General features: G+C 39.1%; 2 protein-coding genes across 6 annotated transcripts in view; one reads left to right on the forward strand and one right to left on the reverse strand.

Moving 5' to 3' along the window:
* The window catches only part of babam2 (BRISC and BRCA1 A complex member 2), a 71590-nt gene extending 68716 nt beyond the window's left edge, over positions 1–2874 (reverse strand). The window contains exons 1-3 of the mRNA XM_029493430.1: positions 2783–2874; positions 2006–2162; positions 752–828 (exon numbers count right to left, since the gene is read on the reverse strand). Of these exons, the coding sequence (XP_029349290.1) occupies positions 752–828; positions 2006–2142 (214 nt within the window). The 5' untranslated portion in view covers positions 2143–2162; positions 2783–2874. The remainder of the gene's footprint in view (positions 1–751; positions 829–2005; positions 2163–2782) is intronic.
* The window catches only part of rbks (ribokinase), a 34122-nt gene continuing 19440 nt past the window's right edge, over positions 2098–16779 (forward strand). For 2 of the 5 annotated variants that reach the window (XM_029493431.1, XM_029493434.1), the window contains exons 1-6: positions 3083–3150; positions 5673–5739; positions 12506–12638; positions 13648–13711; positions 14165–14227; positions 15531–15695. In XM_029493431.1, the coding sequence (XP_029349291.1) occupies positions 5678–5739; positions 12506–12638; positions 13648–13711; positions 14165–14227; positions 15531–15695 (487 nt within the window). In that variant the 5' untranslated portion in view covers positions 3083–3150; positions 5673–5677. Of the gene's footprint in view, positions 2226–3082; positions 3230–5672; positions 5740–12505; positions 12639–13647; positions 13712–14164; positions 14228–15530; positions 15696–16779 lie in introns of those variants that run through there. The other 3 variants (XM_029493432.1, XM_029493433.1, XM_029493435.1) reach the window with 3 other exon arrangements.

Consider the following 16779-nt stretch of genomic DNA (forward strand, 5'->3'; position numbering starts at 1 on the left):
TTGCTAAGCAAAACACAAAACACTCCAATAGTGCTGTTAATTCTGAATTCTATTTAAATGAAACACAGTGTTTATTTGCTATTTTTGTTGCCAACCAGTCTTCATTTAGCTTCTGTGCATAGCTCTGTTTACTTGGGGAAAAATTTAGCTGACTATGTGATAGGAATATGCTGATCAGTTATTACATCCACACCACCTGCCTATCATTCTGTAGGTGTCCCTCTGGCCACCAAAACAGCCCTGAACAGTTGACAAATGGACACTTCTAGATCCCTGAAGGTAAGATGTGGTATCTGGACCAAGAGGATTCTTTAATTTCTGGAAGTTGTGAGTTGGATTGAGATCTGGAGAATTTGGAGAGATTCCACACTTTCAGCTAGCTGCTGCTCCTCAAATTAAAATTCAGCAGAACATGGTCCAAAGCATTTCACTGGCTCCTCAGGCATGACTTCTTCCCATAGTGGTTTTCCTTCCTTGGACATCCTCTCAGAGGTCCTGGTCCCTGAAGACCAGGACCATTCCCCATAACTCCAGTATTGCAAATGCTCTGACTCCATTCTCTACACATCACAGTTTGGTTCTTGTCAAAGTAGCTCATCCTTCCTGCGTCAATACATGAACTTCGGGACTAAATCTCCTGAGTTGCAAGTTCCGTATCTACTACAAAGTAGTGACAAAGAAATGTTTTCCTCTTAGATGTAATTTCTGAAAAAGAAACAAAAATTAGAGAGAGAAAAACTAATTTACTTACATTTTAGGGTCTCTCCAGCATAGGGGATGTGAAGTTTGAAGCGGTCACAGCAAGGACCAGGAGTCAGTGATGTACATCTGAAGGTCGGGATCAATGAAAACAACAAAGAAAGGTTAGTCGGCACAGTCAGTCATGGCTGTCCACAAAGTTCATAATTAATCAAACCACATAATACTCCTCAGAGTGATGCAAAAAGTAAACCCTGTGCATTCTTCTCATGATGAATGCTCTCTCCACATCACTTTAAAGCTGCGTGTGCGATAGCAAACATTGAGAGGTCAGTTTGGACCAGATTCAGTTAAGATTTTTTATTTCACTTCATTTATTCTAATACAACTGTTTAATACTGATAAAAAGGTCAAATAAGCTAAAGTTGGGTTGTTTGAAAGGAATTCTAAACATCTGAAGAGGATATTATTACTGTGTTTATTTTTCATGAACATAAACTAATGCTTAAATATTTGGTCACAGTAAGAAATAGAGGATTATTTCTCTTCATTTCTGTATCTGAAAAAAGGTGGTGGATGTTAAATTTGCTGTTGTATATCATTTTCAAAACATGGAGTATAATGTGACCTGATTGATGCCACTGTTAATACTGGTAAAACTTAATCTGAAGCCTAAATGGCAGAAGTTGCAATGTCATTCATTTACGCAGCACATTCTATCACAAGGTAAAAACTCCGAAACAGGCTTTATCATGTCAGCGTCAATACACATGAAAGGGAACAAACAAAGCTGCCATTATCAAGCATTCAGATTATCTCTGAATTTTTGCTTCTAAACATTTCATACTGAACCGTTTGAGAATTTTTGCAATATTAAAAAAAATATATATAAATAACTTTGCCAACAATGTTATTGGAAAGCCTGAGTTATAAATATGTTATATAGAAGCTGACAGATCAACTTAAATTGACTTAAAGTGACTTGTGTGAAAATGTGACTTTTAATTTCTTGTCTTTGGTATTGCAACTATTAAGTATCAAACCTTGCCAATAATGGAATCTATAACCCATTGGCTTTAACATGAAGATCAATATTTTCTACAGGAAACCCAAATTGCTGACACGGGCATGTTGCTATGATGAGGACTATAAGGTTACTGAAAGAAATACCTAACAACTAATCATAACTCCCACTTTACAGTCCACCTAATTGAATGTTTCTAGTCTCAGTCTACCATGTGTTCATGTCATATCAATTAAATGCAGCATCTTCAGATGTGATCTTTAGTGCAGGGCTACACCTCACCCAGTTTTGAGGTCTGTGACACGGAGGCAGTTTGTGGAGTCCAGCCCCACACGGCCGTTTCTCACCACGCTGCACAGCAAGGGCCGCAGTTCAGGTGAGATCCGATGCAGTGCGACCTCAGGGGACATGTTATTCATTTTCTCCACCCTGAGGATATCTGCGGAGAGACAACATTTGAATGAAATGCCTTCACGTAATTTCCCACCACCGTCTTAGAAAAGTATGTAAAGCATGTATTTCAGCTGATCGTCAAAAGGACGCGAGCCACAGGATGTAGGTGGCTCCGTCACTACTTTCTTTCATTTCCTGGAGTCGTGGAAATTTGTGTATATGTGACAGAATCTGTTTCTTGTTCTGGCGCAAGCTATGACCTCCTTTTCAATTCATGTGCCTCAACAATGATGTTTAAGCTTGTTACAACATTGTAACTCTTAGTCTGAGGTGTCCTGGGAAAGCAAAATTAGCTTTGTCCTCGCGCCCCCACTTTAAAGTGCTCTGTATACTGGCAACACTGAAAAAAACACAAAGCAGTACAAGTATGAGCTGAAGACCTAAACTTCGACTACCGTTCACATTCAATATTTCGCGGGGATTCAGCCTGTAACATCACAATTTGTGTCAGGGTGTGAGTGCAACTCATTGTGATATCGTTAGCCACCGTTAGCTTACCACATAACGACGCGCCAAATTACCACAATTTACACATTCAACTTCCTCAAGATACAACTTAATCACATTTTCCTATTTCAGAGCATCGTAAAGTGAGGGTTGGAGTACCTGAGAGGCAGGTTGTTAGATAATTTGAGCGTTTTCTTCAATGTTTACTTCAAGCTCTGTAAGACTTCCGGTTGTTTGGGTCCTTTCGATAGCCCCACATTTAGCTGTCTATAATAATGCCTGTTGAAATAACGGGTGCCGTCAAACTCAGAGACCATCTTCTCGGTTGTATAGAACTTAAAACCACGTAGGATTCGACATATATTGTCTATAAATAATTTTAAGTGGCACAAAATGTCAATACAATAATACGGTCACAACAACGAGTCTGGCAATATCTATAACGATATACAGCTGTCACAGCGCACTTTGTCCGACACTTGGAGCTGCTTAGTTGTCCACTCTGCAAGAGCAAATTTAAATTACAGGTATTTAGAGTAACTACAGTAACATTTGTCAGCAAAACGTTATTTCAACATAATTTATTTCACCTCAGCCTTCGTCTCAGTAAGTTTGGTCATATCCCCTGTGAGTTCGTCGTTATTTATTTCCACCATGCCTTGTTTTTTCCAGAACTATATAGAATATTTGTACACGCATGTACGTGTTTTAAAGTTATCTTGATATTTCAATTGCACTACACTCTTATGTCTGTCTGACAAGGATGCTTGTAGTCATTTCTGAAAAAGGTTAGAACATGATGTGTAGCTTAAATCTACATTAACTATGTTTATGTCATACAGAATAAAGTTAACATTCGAGTGCAATTTACAGATAATGTATCACAAATTTAACACAGCATTATTGTCAAGTGTTTTTTATTTATTTATGTATAATCCTATAACAAGTAAATGTAAACGTGAGGAAGTGCTCCTACTTTAATTACAATTACATTACTTCCTTTCTTGTATTTATACAGAAGTATATATCAATCTAGCCAAAATAAATCTTACAGCACTCACAGGTCTCCTTGGATTTTAAGTATTTGACTTCAAACTTGAAGTAATGTTGGGCGAGGAGGTTGGATGGTTTGATATTTATTTTCCTGTACAAATCATAGCCCTTCAAAAGATACCAGACTGAAAACAGACTGAAAGATCATTTAAAATGCACTGGTTTTCTACAAACATAATAACTCTAACTGAAATACAAATGAAAGATGAAGACAAAGCCATAAGACGACCAGTTGGACCAGTGGTTTGTCTAATGAGAGCAGCTGGCCTGATTCACAACCGGGAAATTCCACCTTCATGGGGATGATTCAGACCAACTATCAAAGTATCCAGTAGAAACTAAGATAGTAAAACATATTTAGCTGATTATTTTCCAACCATTATTAGTGGAATGTAGTTAATGACACGTTGCCTTATTACTTAAACATTCGCTCACAGTTTAGTTTTGAGTATTCTTAAATGGTAAGGAAAATATGACACAGAAAAAGAAACGGCGAAACAGCCATGAGCTAGGTGTATGTGTGTGTGTGTGTGTGCGTGTGTGTGCGTGCGTGCATGCGTGCGTGTGGGTGTTTCTTTCAGGGTGTGGGGGCAGGATGGCAGTAGAAGAAGTATGTTGGTGATTATAGTCTAAACTTCTGAAAAGTATATTTTAAACATAAATGGTCATATCATTGTAATAACAATCATTATCCAGTTAAGTCTTGACTGTGTAACCAGACAGAGGCAAAATATGTAATCTTACAAGTTTTTTTAAAATGGGTCCAACAATATTTTCTTCAAGATTTTACTTACAACTCAGTCTAAATTGTTTAAACCACTGTGTGCTACTTGTATTTTCATTTAGGTTAAACTGTATAAATGTTTGACAGTCATTATAGGCCATGTTTTATTTAATTAGTCACAAAAATGTGTGTGCCACCTCTTAAAATTATTATTGTATGCATTCGCATGCAGTGCTTTGTAGATAATGTATAATGCTTAAATGCATTTTACATTAAGCTGTATTACAATTAATCAAAATACCATCTAAATATGGCAAAAAGAAACATTCTCTATAGAGATAGCAATATAAATGAAACATTGTGGTGCTAGACGATGTCCTAAAAATTATCTTCCCCAAAAGTAAAGGAAAATATTAGTTGGTAACAGACTTAAAAAAAAAATAATACTATCATCATTTGCATATGTCTTTCATTAAATGAAGTACAAAAAGACACTTTTCCCATGAAAGTAATCTGTCAGTTCCAATATACCTTTTATCTTTGTGCATGTGGATCATTTGTATTTGGTCAGCAACGGCATTATAATTCAGTTTCAAATTCAACAAGTGAGGGAGAATTTTTGGAAGGTTCCCTGTGGCTTGATTATATAGATCTCATAATAGGGTCCCTCAGTGGAGATGCAGAGGGTCTCAGACTCACTTTTCCTGCCTGCAAAGAGAAGACAATATGCTGTGAGATGTAGGAGAGAGAATTGAGCCATCCTGCAGCCAGCGGCCAGGCTTTCCAAATCTTCCACTGCCTAGGAAAAGATTTGAAGAGATTAACACACTAGCATTAGCTCTGATACAAGCTGAGGATTGAATTAATTAAAGACTTTGCTGGGCTGAGGCGTCACATGGTGAAGCATTGAAATAACCCCCACCCCACTGCACCCCCAATAAGACTGGAATCTGGCCAATTCAACCAGTGATGAATGCTCTATTTTTACCTTCCTCCTTGTTTTAGCTGAGCTCATGCTAATGTTGGAGATAAAAAAAATATTGTATGATGTTTATTTGAGGTCGTTGGAAAATTTGAAATGCATCGAGAGGGGTCTGCTTTTTTTTTTTTTTTAAAGAGTGCGTCTTTGTTCAAGAATATGCTTCAAAGGAAAAGCAAGACAAATGTGGAGAAATATAAGAATCTCAACACATAAATGAAAAGTCCTTGATTTTTGATGTCTGGGAAATAAGATTATACTCAAGAAATAACACAAATATGTGTCTTAATCAGATCCGATGATGACGGAGGAGGTTTTTGATGTAATGGTGGTTGGCTCATGTATGACAGACTTGGTGAGGTAAGTAAATTTTTACCCTTCTTTAATCACGCTAGCTAAGTCACTATTTGAAGTTGTTTCAGTGCAGTGTGATTTCTAAAGTGACCATAAATCAACTTTATGATTTTATGAAGGTAGAGTATTAAATCTCTAGTCTGGCTCAGGCATATATCTGCTTCCTCAGGTAGACCCAACAGGAAGCCATGAAAATTTTCAAAGCCATATTAGGACTTCATTCATTAATCTATCTTATTCCGCTTATCCGTTTCTGGGTCGCGGGGGTAGCTGGAGCCAGTCCATCACACTCAGACCTACAGACAACTTCGGGCAACCAATTAACTAGTGAGAGGAAACTTGAGTATCTGGAGAGAACATGCAAACTCCGCACAGAAAGGCCCCAGGCCCAGGAAACGAACCCACAACCTTCTTGTAGTGAGGCAACAGCGCTAACCACTGTGCCGACGTGATGCCGCCATGTTTGGTCTTCTATTTCAAGAATCTGAGGTCGAACTCCTCAGACTGCACAATGTGTCAGTGGAGTCAGGGCAAGGTTATTAAGACTCATTCGTTTGAAATATTATTTAATGAAAAACTAATTATTTCAAATATGTAATGTTTTATGTAAATAATAATTTCTATAAATTAGAGAAAATTCTCATCACCACAGGGGTTTCCATCTCATGAGGTGGTAACCTCCATAAGGATGAATGTGAGGGGTCAAGAGATTATTTATGGGATAAGTAATTCATGTTAAGGATTTCCATTACATAAAATGGTGCTTAGTTGTTGTTGTTTTATCATCTGATTATGCCTTAAACTGTAATAGTCCCAGTAGTAAAAGTTAAAGAGCGGGCAACACTGGATATTGCTTAATTTTAAAGGGAACAACCTTACAGTTTGGCCAGGGTTGACCCCCACCCACCCTGACAGTGTTCACATCTTCTTCACATGCTAATCCTGTGTGCATGTAGTGCATTTACATGTGGAGGATTTCTTTTTTTCTCTAATCTGCAAAGCAAAAAATAATAAAAAATAAGTAATAATAACATAAGTAAAACATTCAAACAAACACATGGAACAGCATAATGCTGCTCCTTCCACATCTTGCCCCCTCTTTCATGGTGAGCACAAGTAGCTGTGTCTTTCTTGTTTATATAGTATTTTCTTGTATTTTAGGAAAGTTTACACTAACCAAGCACATATTCTGCTCCTGCAGACCAAAGGTAAAAACAAGGCTCTTGGTTAAAATTTAGTTGACAGGAAATATTGTCATTCAGACATGAAATTAACCAAGCTATGGAGCTATCTTAATTATCCGTATAGTAATATCTGATCAAATCTGAGTGTTGTCATTTCATACAGAGTTTATCATTATCATTCTAAATGATTATGCCCTAAAATAAATTTAAGAATGAAATGCAAAATCACTTCTCACGATGATTTCATTTTTATTTATTAAGCATATTGATCAACTATATACAGTGAGCTACAGCATGTCTTTCCACAGGAGCAAGCACAATGATCTAGCTCATTAAATCTGAGAGTCATTATTTTAGATAGTCATGAGAAGCTGAGTTAACTCAGTACTATAAAAAAAAAAAGAAAGAAAAAAGAATACTATCAATGTATCACGTCCTGCAGAAAAGCGGAAAGCACAGCAGGTATACTAACAGAGGACTTGGATGCAAAATGACCAGTTATTGTTATTTAAATCATTGTTTCCCCCTACTATTATTAACCACCCTAACCAGAATTTTCCTTCAAGGTTTTTATTTTGACATACAGGCTTGTGGAAAATATTGCATATGGGCTGAAGGGTGTTTTCCATCATGGCTTGAAATGAACTGCAGAATCCTGTATACACAAGAATAGAGGAAGTGGTCTAAAGTTAGATAATGCCACCTCATTTCCAGTGCTTGTCCTAAAAGCCCAAAATGTTATAGAGAACGTCTGTGTTCCAACAGGGGTGGGTCCAATAGCTTTCAGACCATTAGGCAATAATGGTGTGAAGACTTCAGGTTCTGTTCCTTTTCTGAAAAATTTGTGGAATTTGAAAACACTAACTGCACAATTTTTTTTCAGGATACAGGTGCTGCCTTTAAAAGGTTTGAAATATCTGAATTAATTTCATTAAATTCTGCTGCAACCAAATCCTTGCTCTGGTCATTACCAGGCGACGCCCATGTGACCTACCTATGATATCCTGGCTCAGGTTTCAAAGATTCAAAGTGCTCAGATGATCTGGCATAATTTCTGCTTACTTAAATCAGGGTTGCATCATCCAAGATATGTTGAGCCAAGTAGGAGTCATTCCCACAAATAGTTAGTCATCAACTTCAGCACAATGGCTTAGTTAAAAACAATTTGTCACCATCATTTACCAAAAACTTTGTGAGCAATGACACAAGATGAAAAGACACAAAATAAAAACATAGTTTGGAGTGTTTTTTGGGCTTCAGCCACTTAACGATTGCCTGGCAACGTTAAGAAACATGTAAGTTTAGCTGGTGTGGTGTTCTGTTGTGGGTTATGTTTTAATGATAAATCGGGGAAAATAACTGTCACCTGGTTGCCACCAAATGGGGTTCTGAAAAAACAACCAACCAAACTGTGTTGCTGGGAAAAAAATTTTACAACATTTTTGCAAGCCCACACTCCAATTCAATTTGTCACATAACAAGTTGTCGCTCAGACTGCTCCACAAGTTCCCATTTATCAAAAACATATGCCCTCTCCTACTGGGAGATTTTGGGCAAGTATTTATTTTGTTCCTCATTAGCAATTCAACCAATAACTTTCTGCTTTGATGGGCAGGAGTTGTCAATTAAGAACCTAATAAGCTAACGGGAAATGGCCTGTTTTTGGAGTTTGTGTGTGTGTGTGTGTGTGTGTGTGTGTAGGGTTGGGCTTTTGGATGGAGGTCAGAATGTGGATAGGGGAGGGTAGTTGGAATACATCCACAGCCCTTCAAAGTGATATGCATGGCTTTGAAGTTAGAAATCCAGTTGTCTTGAAGAACCAGTGTTTGGGTGGCAGTAGAATTGACTGACATGAGACACGCACGGACGCTCACGCTCTGCATCCCTCTGCTTCTGTTCTCTGGCACAAACACTCAGGTCTGTGTAGTTTAGTTTTAAGTGTGTCAGTGAATTTTGTGGAGGACTGTGCTGCTGTTTTACATGCTGTGTGGTAGTAAAAGGTTGTGTTTAATTATCGACTGTGTGCAGTGTATGAAGAGGAGGAGCAGAGCCGCTGAGGCTTTTAACCCATTCTCAAAGCCATACAGTGCCCCCTACTGCCACAGCGCTTTGTGTGGAGACGCTTTCCACCTGTTCATTGAGTTACCCAAATTATGGAGAGAAAGCACAGGATTGTTTCTATTAACGCAAAGCTATCTCACCTTTATTCAAAGATTTCACTCGAGTTCCCTTTTGGAACAGACTTCTCCATTATCTCAGAAGTCTTTAGCTAATCGCATCTCAAAAGATTCCTCAGCTCAAAATGTTGTTGGGGAATAATTTTTTAATCATACAATTGAATAAAAATTCGACATTGGCATGCCTGACATATAAGCCACAAAATGATTAATCAGTTAATTAATAAAATGATCAGTGGATAAATGAATGAGGAATAAGTTTGATTCTGGCCAAGTTAAAGCTGTTACTTTTACTCAAATGACCACATTTACATGTATCTGACTTTTAAGTGTGTTCCTAGATTACCTTTTCTGACCATGATTCAGTGAAGGTTGTCTTTGATATAAATTTAGAAGGAAAAAAAAAAAAACAACAACATAAAACCAGATTGATTTTTCCACAAACAACCAACAAATTGAAGCCCAAAACAGCTTAAATGGCTGACTTTATCTCCTGATATAAGCTGTTTCTGACGATCAGGCGAATAATAGCAGTACGGACATGGCGCCAACAAATGCTGAGACCACACAAACACAAAAAACACCCACATGCTACTCTGACACTTCCCTTCTTCTTGGCAAAGCAGCGCGCAGGGGCCATGTAAGTTATGTAGTCTCTGCTCTTTACGTCCTTCGTCCTGATCACTGGATCAAAGGAAGTTATACAAGATGTGAACAAACTGTCTCTTCTGCTGCTGCATACACACTTAAAAGAAACACTGTCGCAAAACAAGCTGAACATTATCACCCTTAAATTAAAATGTTTGGTATGGTGTTTAATTACGTCCAATTTGTATTCCTACTTATTCAGTAACAAAGTTCAACTTATAAAATTGAAAATGCAAAACTTGAATGAACTTATTATACAAGTGGTAACTCATGCCAGAGGTTGTGTTTTGAACCAGACAGACTAGATCTAGATCAAACTTTGGAAGACAAGCATTTTGTTTGTTTTCGTCCATGTCTACTTCCTCCTTCTGCACGCCAACAGCTGAGGAATGACTTTAATAGAGATGGAGCAGAGGGAAATGGGAGCCAGGCTTAAAGCAAGTGTTTCACGTCACTGAACACCTGCTCTGGCCTTTTGGTTCTGTGGGAGAAAACGCAGTGAGGTTGCATTTTAGCACATAAGTGCCCTGTTTGTTTGGTGCACTCACCACAGACAACAATAGCCAAGTGTCTCTCTGAGCATGAAGAAGCGTGGGTGGGTTTATTTAAGAATTTTGAAATGTGTTTATCCTACCTGCCAGTTAGCCAGCTTCAGGTGGCTGTCAGCCAAATGTGGAGTCATTAGGTTAAAATTTTAAGTTGACAGCGTCTGCATCATTGACAGGGGTTGTGCCCATCAGTTATCACCAGTTTTAGAGATGTATTAATGGTTGTTATGTACATTCAAATGTCTCGACCTACCATGACACACAGTAGATCCGTTTGTCTGGCATTTTTATAAAACAGCAAAGCAGAACACTGGTTCTTGACCTGTGCAGCAAAGGCATAGAAAAACCCTTCTGACAAAAAGATTTCCTATTCCCACAGAAAATAACTGCACAAGACAGGCTGAGGAACTGGATCAAGCAGAAGTAGAAACGCAACCACCATGAATAGATTCAGGACAAAAGACTCAAAAAGCGTTTCACTGAAAGGACAGACTGTCTCACAGAAAAGGCTAAAGTTTGTCAAAAATTGTAAAAGAAATGTGTAACATGAGAAGATTTGTACCACTTTCATGACCTGTGAGTATTAAGAATGAGTCAATTACCACAGATTAGTTTAGCTTCGCTTGTTTTAGCACAAAACATGTTTGGGTATATATATTTATATATATATATATATATCAATCTGTTACACCCAGTATCATGTGTTTGTCCTAATCTAAGATAACTAGCCTAGCACACAGATGGTTGTCATATTTGAATGGATGGATGAGTGGATGGAATGGATCCCTCTCAATGATAGGATAGGAGAGAGGTAAGTATGTGACAATGTCTTTTATGTCTTTTTGTACTGTTTTGTGGTCTGATTATAACACATTGTGTTGTTATTTTGATATATTATGGCACATGGACATAGGAACAACTAAAAAAGTTTTCTCCTGACAAAACATAGTCTCTTAATGAGTTTGTGTTGGTGTTCGAGCGCAGATTTTCCCACCAGAAGTCAAACAGTGGTAACACAGGTGGGAAAAATTTAGCAAGACAGCTGCACCAAGACAGAGAATAGGTGATGTGTGTGTTGACACGTTGTGTGTATGTGTTTGAGTGTGTGTGTATCTCCATGTGTTTGACCTTTGTTCTGCTTCCTTCTCACCACATTTTTGCCTCACTGACCCCACATCCTGTTATAGCTTTAGGCATTTCAGTGTTTTCACACGGCAGTGCAAAAACAGCAGCATTTATAACAACCTCCAGTGTTTGCCACCGGCGTCTCAGTTACTGGAAATCCTGGGATTGAGTGAACTTACTGTAATAGCACACCTGCCACAAACACATGCTCACACATACACAAGCACAGAAAAGAGCAACAACAGGGTGAAAAACAAGTTTATGACAACATTTTGCCATCCACAAACCCTTTGGCCCTGGGCAGTGCTGGTCTGGGGCCAAGCCACAGCATTCTGACATACAGCACGAAGCCGTCTGTCGTCTATCCATGTTACTCATCACTCACCTTGTCTGTGATAGAAGGAATCAGGCAACAGACAGCTCATTCTCAATGCACCCACCAGTGGCATATCAACCTTAAGGGGAGGGGCTCCTTAACCAAGATGAGTCAGGCTTTACTGGTGTGGTCAGTGTCAAGTTGAGACATCTGTTTGTTTTGCTGGTTGCATCATTAGCAAATTTGAAGACACTTGTGTGGGTATATCCGACTAAATGTCTGTGAAAAATATCTCAGGTAAACTGAACAATACATAAGGCTCTATTGCTTCATATTGTGTCATGCTAACAACCATCACTGACTTTAGCCTTGAGTCAGTTTATAACAAAATGTGATTGGCTAGTAAGCCATTCAGTATGTTTTGCACACCATGAATGAAAGGCACACAGAGGAGGTAAGCCATTATCTGTTTACAATAGTCAAAAAGTAAAAGCAAAAGTATGTTGGTCATTGTTGACATTTGCAGTCCACCACAAATGAGTCATTTTTCAGGATTAAAGCCACAGGCTCATCAGGGAAGACTTTGGCCCTGAAGTGTTATCTTCAAAGTTCAAAGAAAAACGGTAGTGTTAAAAGACATTTGAGATGAAATAGCTATTTATATTCCTAAATCAAAAGAAGCATAGTATTTATTGAAGGGAAGGAAATTTGTCTTATGTTTGTGTATTCCTCAAAATATTGCTCACAATTTTTTTTTTTTTTTTGTCCCCACAGCCAAGCAGTAAGGCTTCCTAAACCGGGGGAAACCATTCATGGTCACAAGTTTTTCATAGGCTTTGGAGGAAAAGGGGCCAACCAGTGTGTGCAGGCTGCCAGACTAGGAGCTAAAACCATGATGGTTGGCAAGGTATGACATTACAGTCAAGTTTACAGCCATACCCTGCTGCTCTGCTACATCCGTTAGCATCAAGGATGTGTTCCTCTGGATCCCTGCATGACCAGAAGAAAATAAATTCTCCATCCACGTTCTACTCAGTACAGCTACCATACCAAAGCTACCATACTCCATCAACAAGTTAACAACTCCCAAAAACCTTATAGCTTCGTTCACACTTGGTCATCTCACCACTTCAACTCCCCATGCCTCATTTTCTCTTGATCAATACCATACAGCATGCATACGCCCACCTACGCTTGCGCGCCTTCAAACAAGCCTATTCCCTTACCATACAACCCCAAGTCTCCAATCAGTAAGCTCAGCATTGCCTTTCAACCTGAGCACTAAAGCACCGAAGCCCCACCTCTGTTGGAACAAAGAGGCCCGATCGATAACAACCCAGTGCGGGAGGAGCTCTCCGGGCATGGGGAGAACCCAAAAATAGACAACCCCGGCTTGTCAAAAACATCGAAGACAGAAGGCCGCTCTTCAAAGAGAATGGGGCCAAGCAGCCAATACATGCCCATCCTACTATCACAGGCAGCTAGAACTGCCCGCATTTTGGCACGTTTTTTGGAAAGCGTGGGTTCGAAGTAGGCGCCTCGGGGCAAGGTGGGGACCCCTTCCACAACCCAAAGTAGCTACAGATGTGGACATCCCAGTGCAGATCAGAGGAACAGTGGAAGGAGGGAAAAAAACGAAAGCGAGGTGGGCATGAAGAGGCGTGAAGGCGGGGTTATCTTGTCTTCAAGGCTTGGCGCAGCTGGTCGTGTGTTTGCGCGTGTGCGTATGTTGACTTTGTGTGTTCGTCTATGCACATTTTCGGCGGCGGCACCATGCCAGTATGCTGGCAGGGCACAGTAAAAATCCAACCCAACTGAGAATTGAGTATACCAATTTTCAAAAGTTGCCGCTAACCAAGTCTGACCCTGCGTGACACTCCCTTTGTTGTGATCGTTTTCCCTTCAATATTTTCTAGGTTGGTAAAGACTTCTTTGGAGACAATTACATCCAGAATTTCAAGGACAGTGGTGTGCACACAGGTAAGATGGAGGCCTTTTTTCCCTTTACATGCCAAATTGGTTTCCATTTCCATGGTGCATGCCAGAAAGTTCACCTTCGGAGCCAGGGTTTCTTATTTTAGCCTGAATTTTCTTGATTCTTTTAGTTACTTAAGACTTTCATGTTGTACTGGAAAGTTTCTCTATTGTTAAAACAAATGATTATCAAACCATTTGGATGCTTAAAGGATGAAGGCACTTTTCAAGTGTGTGATCAGTGCACTTCACAATCCAGATTCTTTGTGGCCTCTCTCGCCAAGAAATACAATAACCTGAACCAAATATACACCAACAAATTAGCAATGATTTCAATACCAACATGCATCCTTGAAAGTTTTTTTATAAGACTTTTAAGGAAGAAAATTATCAGAATTCTAACTTTTCTTTGTATGGGTTAATAATGGATGAAATAACCTATCCTTCTTTCTTTTTCAGACTTTGTTGGGCAGACCTCTGAGGCCGCCACAGGAGCTGCCTCCATTGTTGTAAATGATGCAGGTAAATGCAAACCATTCTCTTGGAGTTTAGTAGAAATGGTCTTGTGCACATTAAAATTAGAGCGTGTTTGCCATAACCTCACTGTTTCTGGCTACTCCATGCACATGCACACACCCACACACACTTTACACCCATGTATTCAGTACTGCCATTGACTCACGCCTTCTCAAATTATTGTAATCACCAGATATACACACTCTTTGACATACACACATGAATGCTGAGGCACACCAAACCCTGCTGAGTGTCCATATGGAGAGCAATATCTGTCATGGAACAAATATACTCAGGTGATGACGTGCGGTTTCCATCTTTCCTGCCACATTCAGAAAACTCCAACCGCAAAACATTATGCGTTTAACTGTCTAAATTCAATGTCTCCAAACAAGACAGAGATTCAACTGTTGACGGTAGTTGTGAGATTAAGAATTGAGAAGTAATGCCCCATAAATCAATCTGTACAAGTTGTTTTGTCAGTTAAAGCAAATGTTTTTCGTTAGACTATTTATTGATGAAAGGAACTCAAAGAAATCAAACCAAGTGAAAAAAATATAAGAATATTAGGGTTTGTGTATTGAGAATTTGGCTTATGGCAGGTCTCATATAGTTCAAAGGTAGATGTTCATGTGATCTTTGATCCTTTAAAAATATTATGAAAGTAAAGTGCTCAATCAACAGAGAAATGCACACATAACAATGTATTCAGAGACTTAAAACCAGCCAGTCAGGACTTGTGTGACTTTGTGATGTTACAACAAGACAGTCTTCGCTCTGAGCCATACCACAAGCCCTGTCCTCCTGCACCCAGCTTCCAATCTTACACAAATGTGGTTTCTGTTTCTATATGTGTTTACATGAAATCTCTTCTGATTGGCTGATCAGCCTGTTGTTATTAGAGTTCTGGTGAAAAACCTGTGAAAGGAAGCCATTGAGATGGCTTTGTCTCTTAAAACCACAAAGTCAACTCTAAATCAGATACTCTAAATCAAACACAAGAAAAGTTTCAGTTCTAGTGTTTTGGATATAATACTGAGTATGTACTTCAGGATTAATACAGCATTTGAACAAGCATCAGATTATTTGCAGCACTTTAAAAGTGATTTTGTCAAACATAAATGTTCTTTGTTAAGGCAGAAAGTTTAACTTATTGAAGTTTCTACATGTATAGTATATATTGTACACTTGCTGCATCATGCTTACAGAGTAAAGCAAATGTAATCCTAATTATGGATTTAAGCATCTCATGAGTCTGACAGTGATGACATGGAGGCTGTATTGTCACATGTCTCTTGTCTATGCCCAGGTGAGAATGCTATTGTGATCGTGGCTGGTGCTAACATGCTGTTGGGCAGTGAGGAGCTACAGGAAGCTCTTCCAGCCATCAGTCACGCAAAAGTTTTGGTGTGTCAGTTGGAGATCAATCCGCAGACTTCTCTACAAGCCCTGCGTATGGCTCAGGAGAGCAAAGGTCAGTGAGTGCCTCTGCACAGTGTCCACTCAACTAGAATAGTTCCTTCTGGAGCCTGAAAGTGATCGCACTTGTTTGTTTGAAGTAAAACTCGTATTTGCAAGTTATATTTACAAGTTTTGTAATGTTGCTCTTATACAGAACAGAAGAAGTGGTTTCATTTAAATCCCATTAACCATGTTTATTTGAACCTGCCATCGTCAAAGAACCTCAATCAGTTCTTTGTTTGACTCATACACAGAAGAGTTAAACTTTGATGAAGTCATTTTAGGTGATGAACTGACTATAACCGAAAGGTACGGATGACCTCTTCTGTGTCTGTTATTCAAACCCTTTCTGTTAGCTTGTCAAGCAATTTGAGCGTGACAGGAGATTAAAATCATGTTTTGACTTTTGGTTGTGGGGGGAGTCCTCTCTTTACATTTCCAACACTTTTCGATAAGTCTTGCTCATTTCATGGGGCCTTGAAAGGTTCCATTAGTAAGAACAGGCACTGAGGTCAGTGGGGATCCTATAATGATGGAGGTGTCTATAAAGTATCAGGATCTACATGTCTCCACTTCTAGGCCACTTCAAGGCTGTCTGTGTGCTCATTATGTTCTAAACTCTCCGATTATATACACTTATTCTCGCTTCATCCTCATCAGCGACCTGGTCCAGCCTGGTGCTCTTTGGTCAGGAAAGCTTGTGTATGATGGGCATGAACAAACGTACATGACTGAATATGAGTTTGGTTTGAGTGATGTCATTAGGTCGACTATGGTTTTGAGAACATTTGAAATGATTTTTATTTCTGGAAAACTACTGGAATTTACTCCATGTGGTGTGAATTCAAGTGAACAGCAGCCACTGTTTTTTGTAAGGGAGCATGTTACAGTACTTTACAGCCGAGCCAACAGGAGCTGAGTGACTGCAGTTCCAGGCAGCATTAAAAACCTCATAAATATAAAGTTCACTTCTTAACCAATGAAATACCTGCTCACTCAGTTCAGTGGTCTTCGGGGTTTCTCTGCCACAGCCACACTTGTTCTGTAAGTCCAGTAACTTATGCCTAATTTCATCTGTGTATGGAAACTTCACATTG

The sequence above is a fragment of the Echeneis naucrates genome, chromosome 22, assembly GCF_900963305.1.
Source record: "Echeneis naucrates chromosome 22, fEcheNa1.1, whole genome shotgun sequence".
In the NCBI taxonomy this organism is placed as follows: domain Eukaryota; kingdom Metazoa; phylum Chordata; class Actinopteri; order Carangiformes; family Echeneidae; genus Echeneis; species Echeneis naucrates.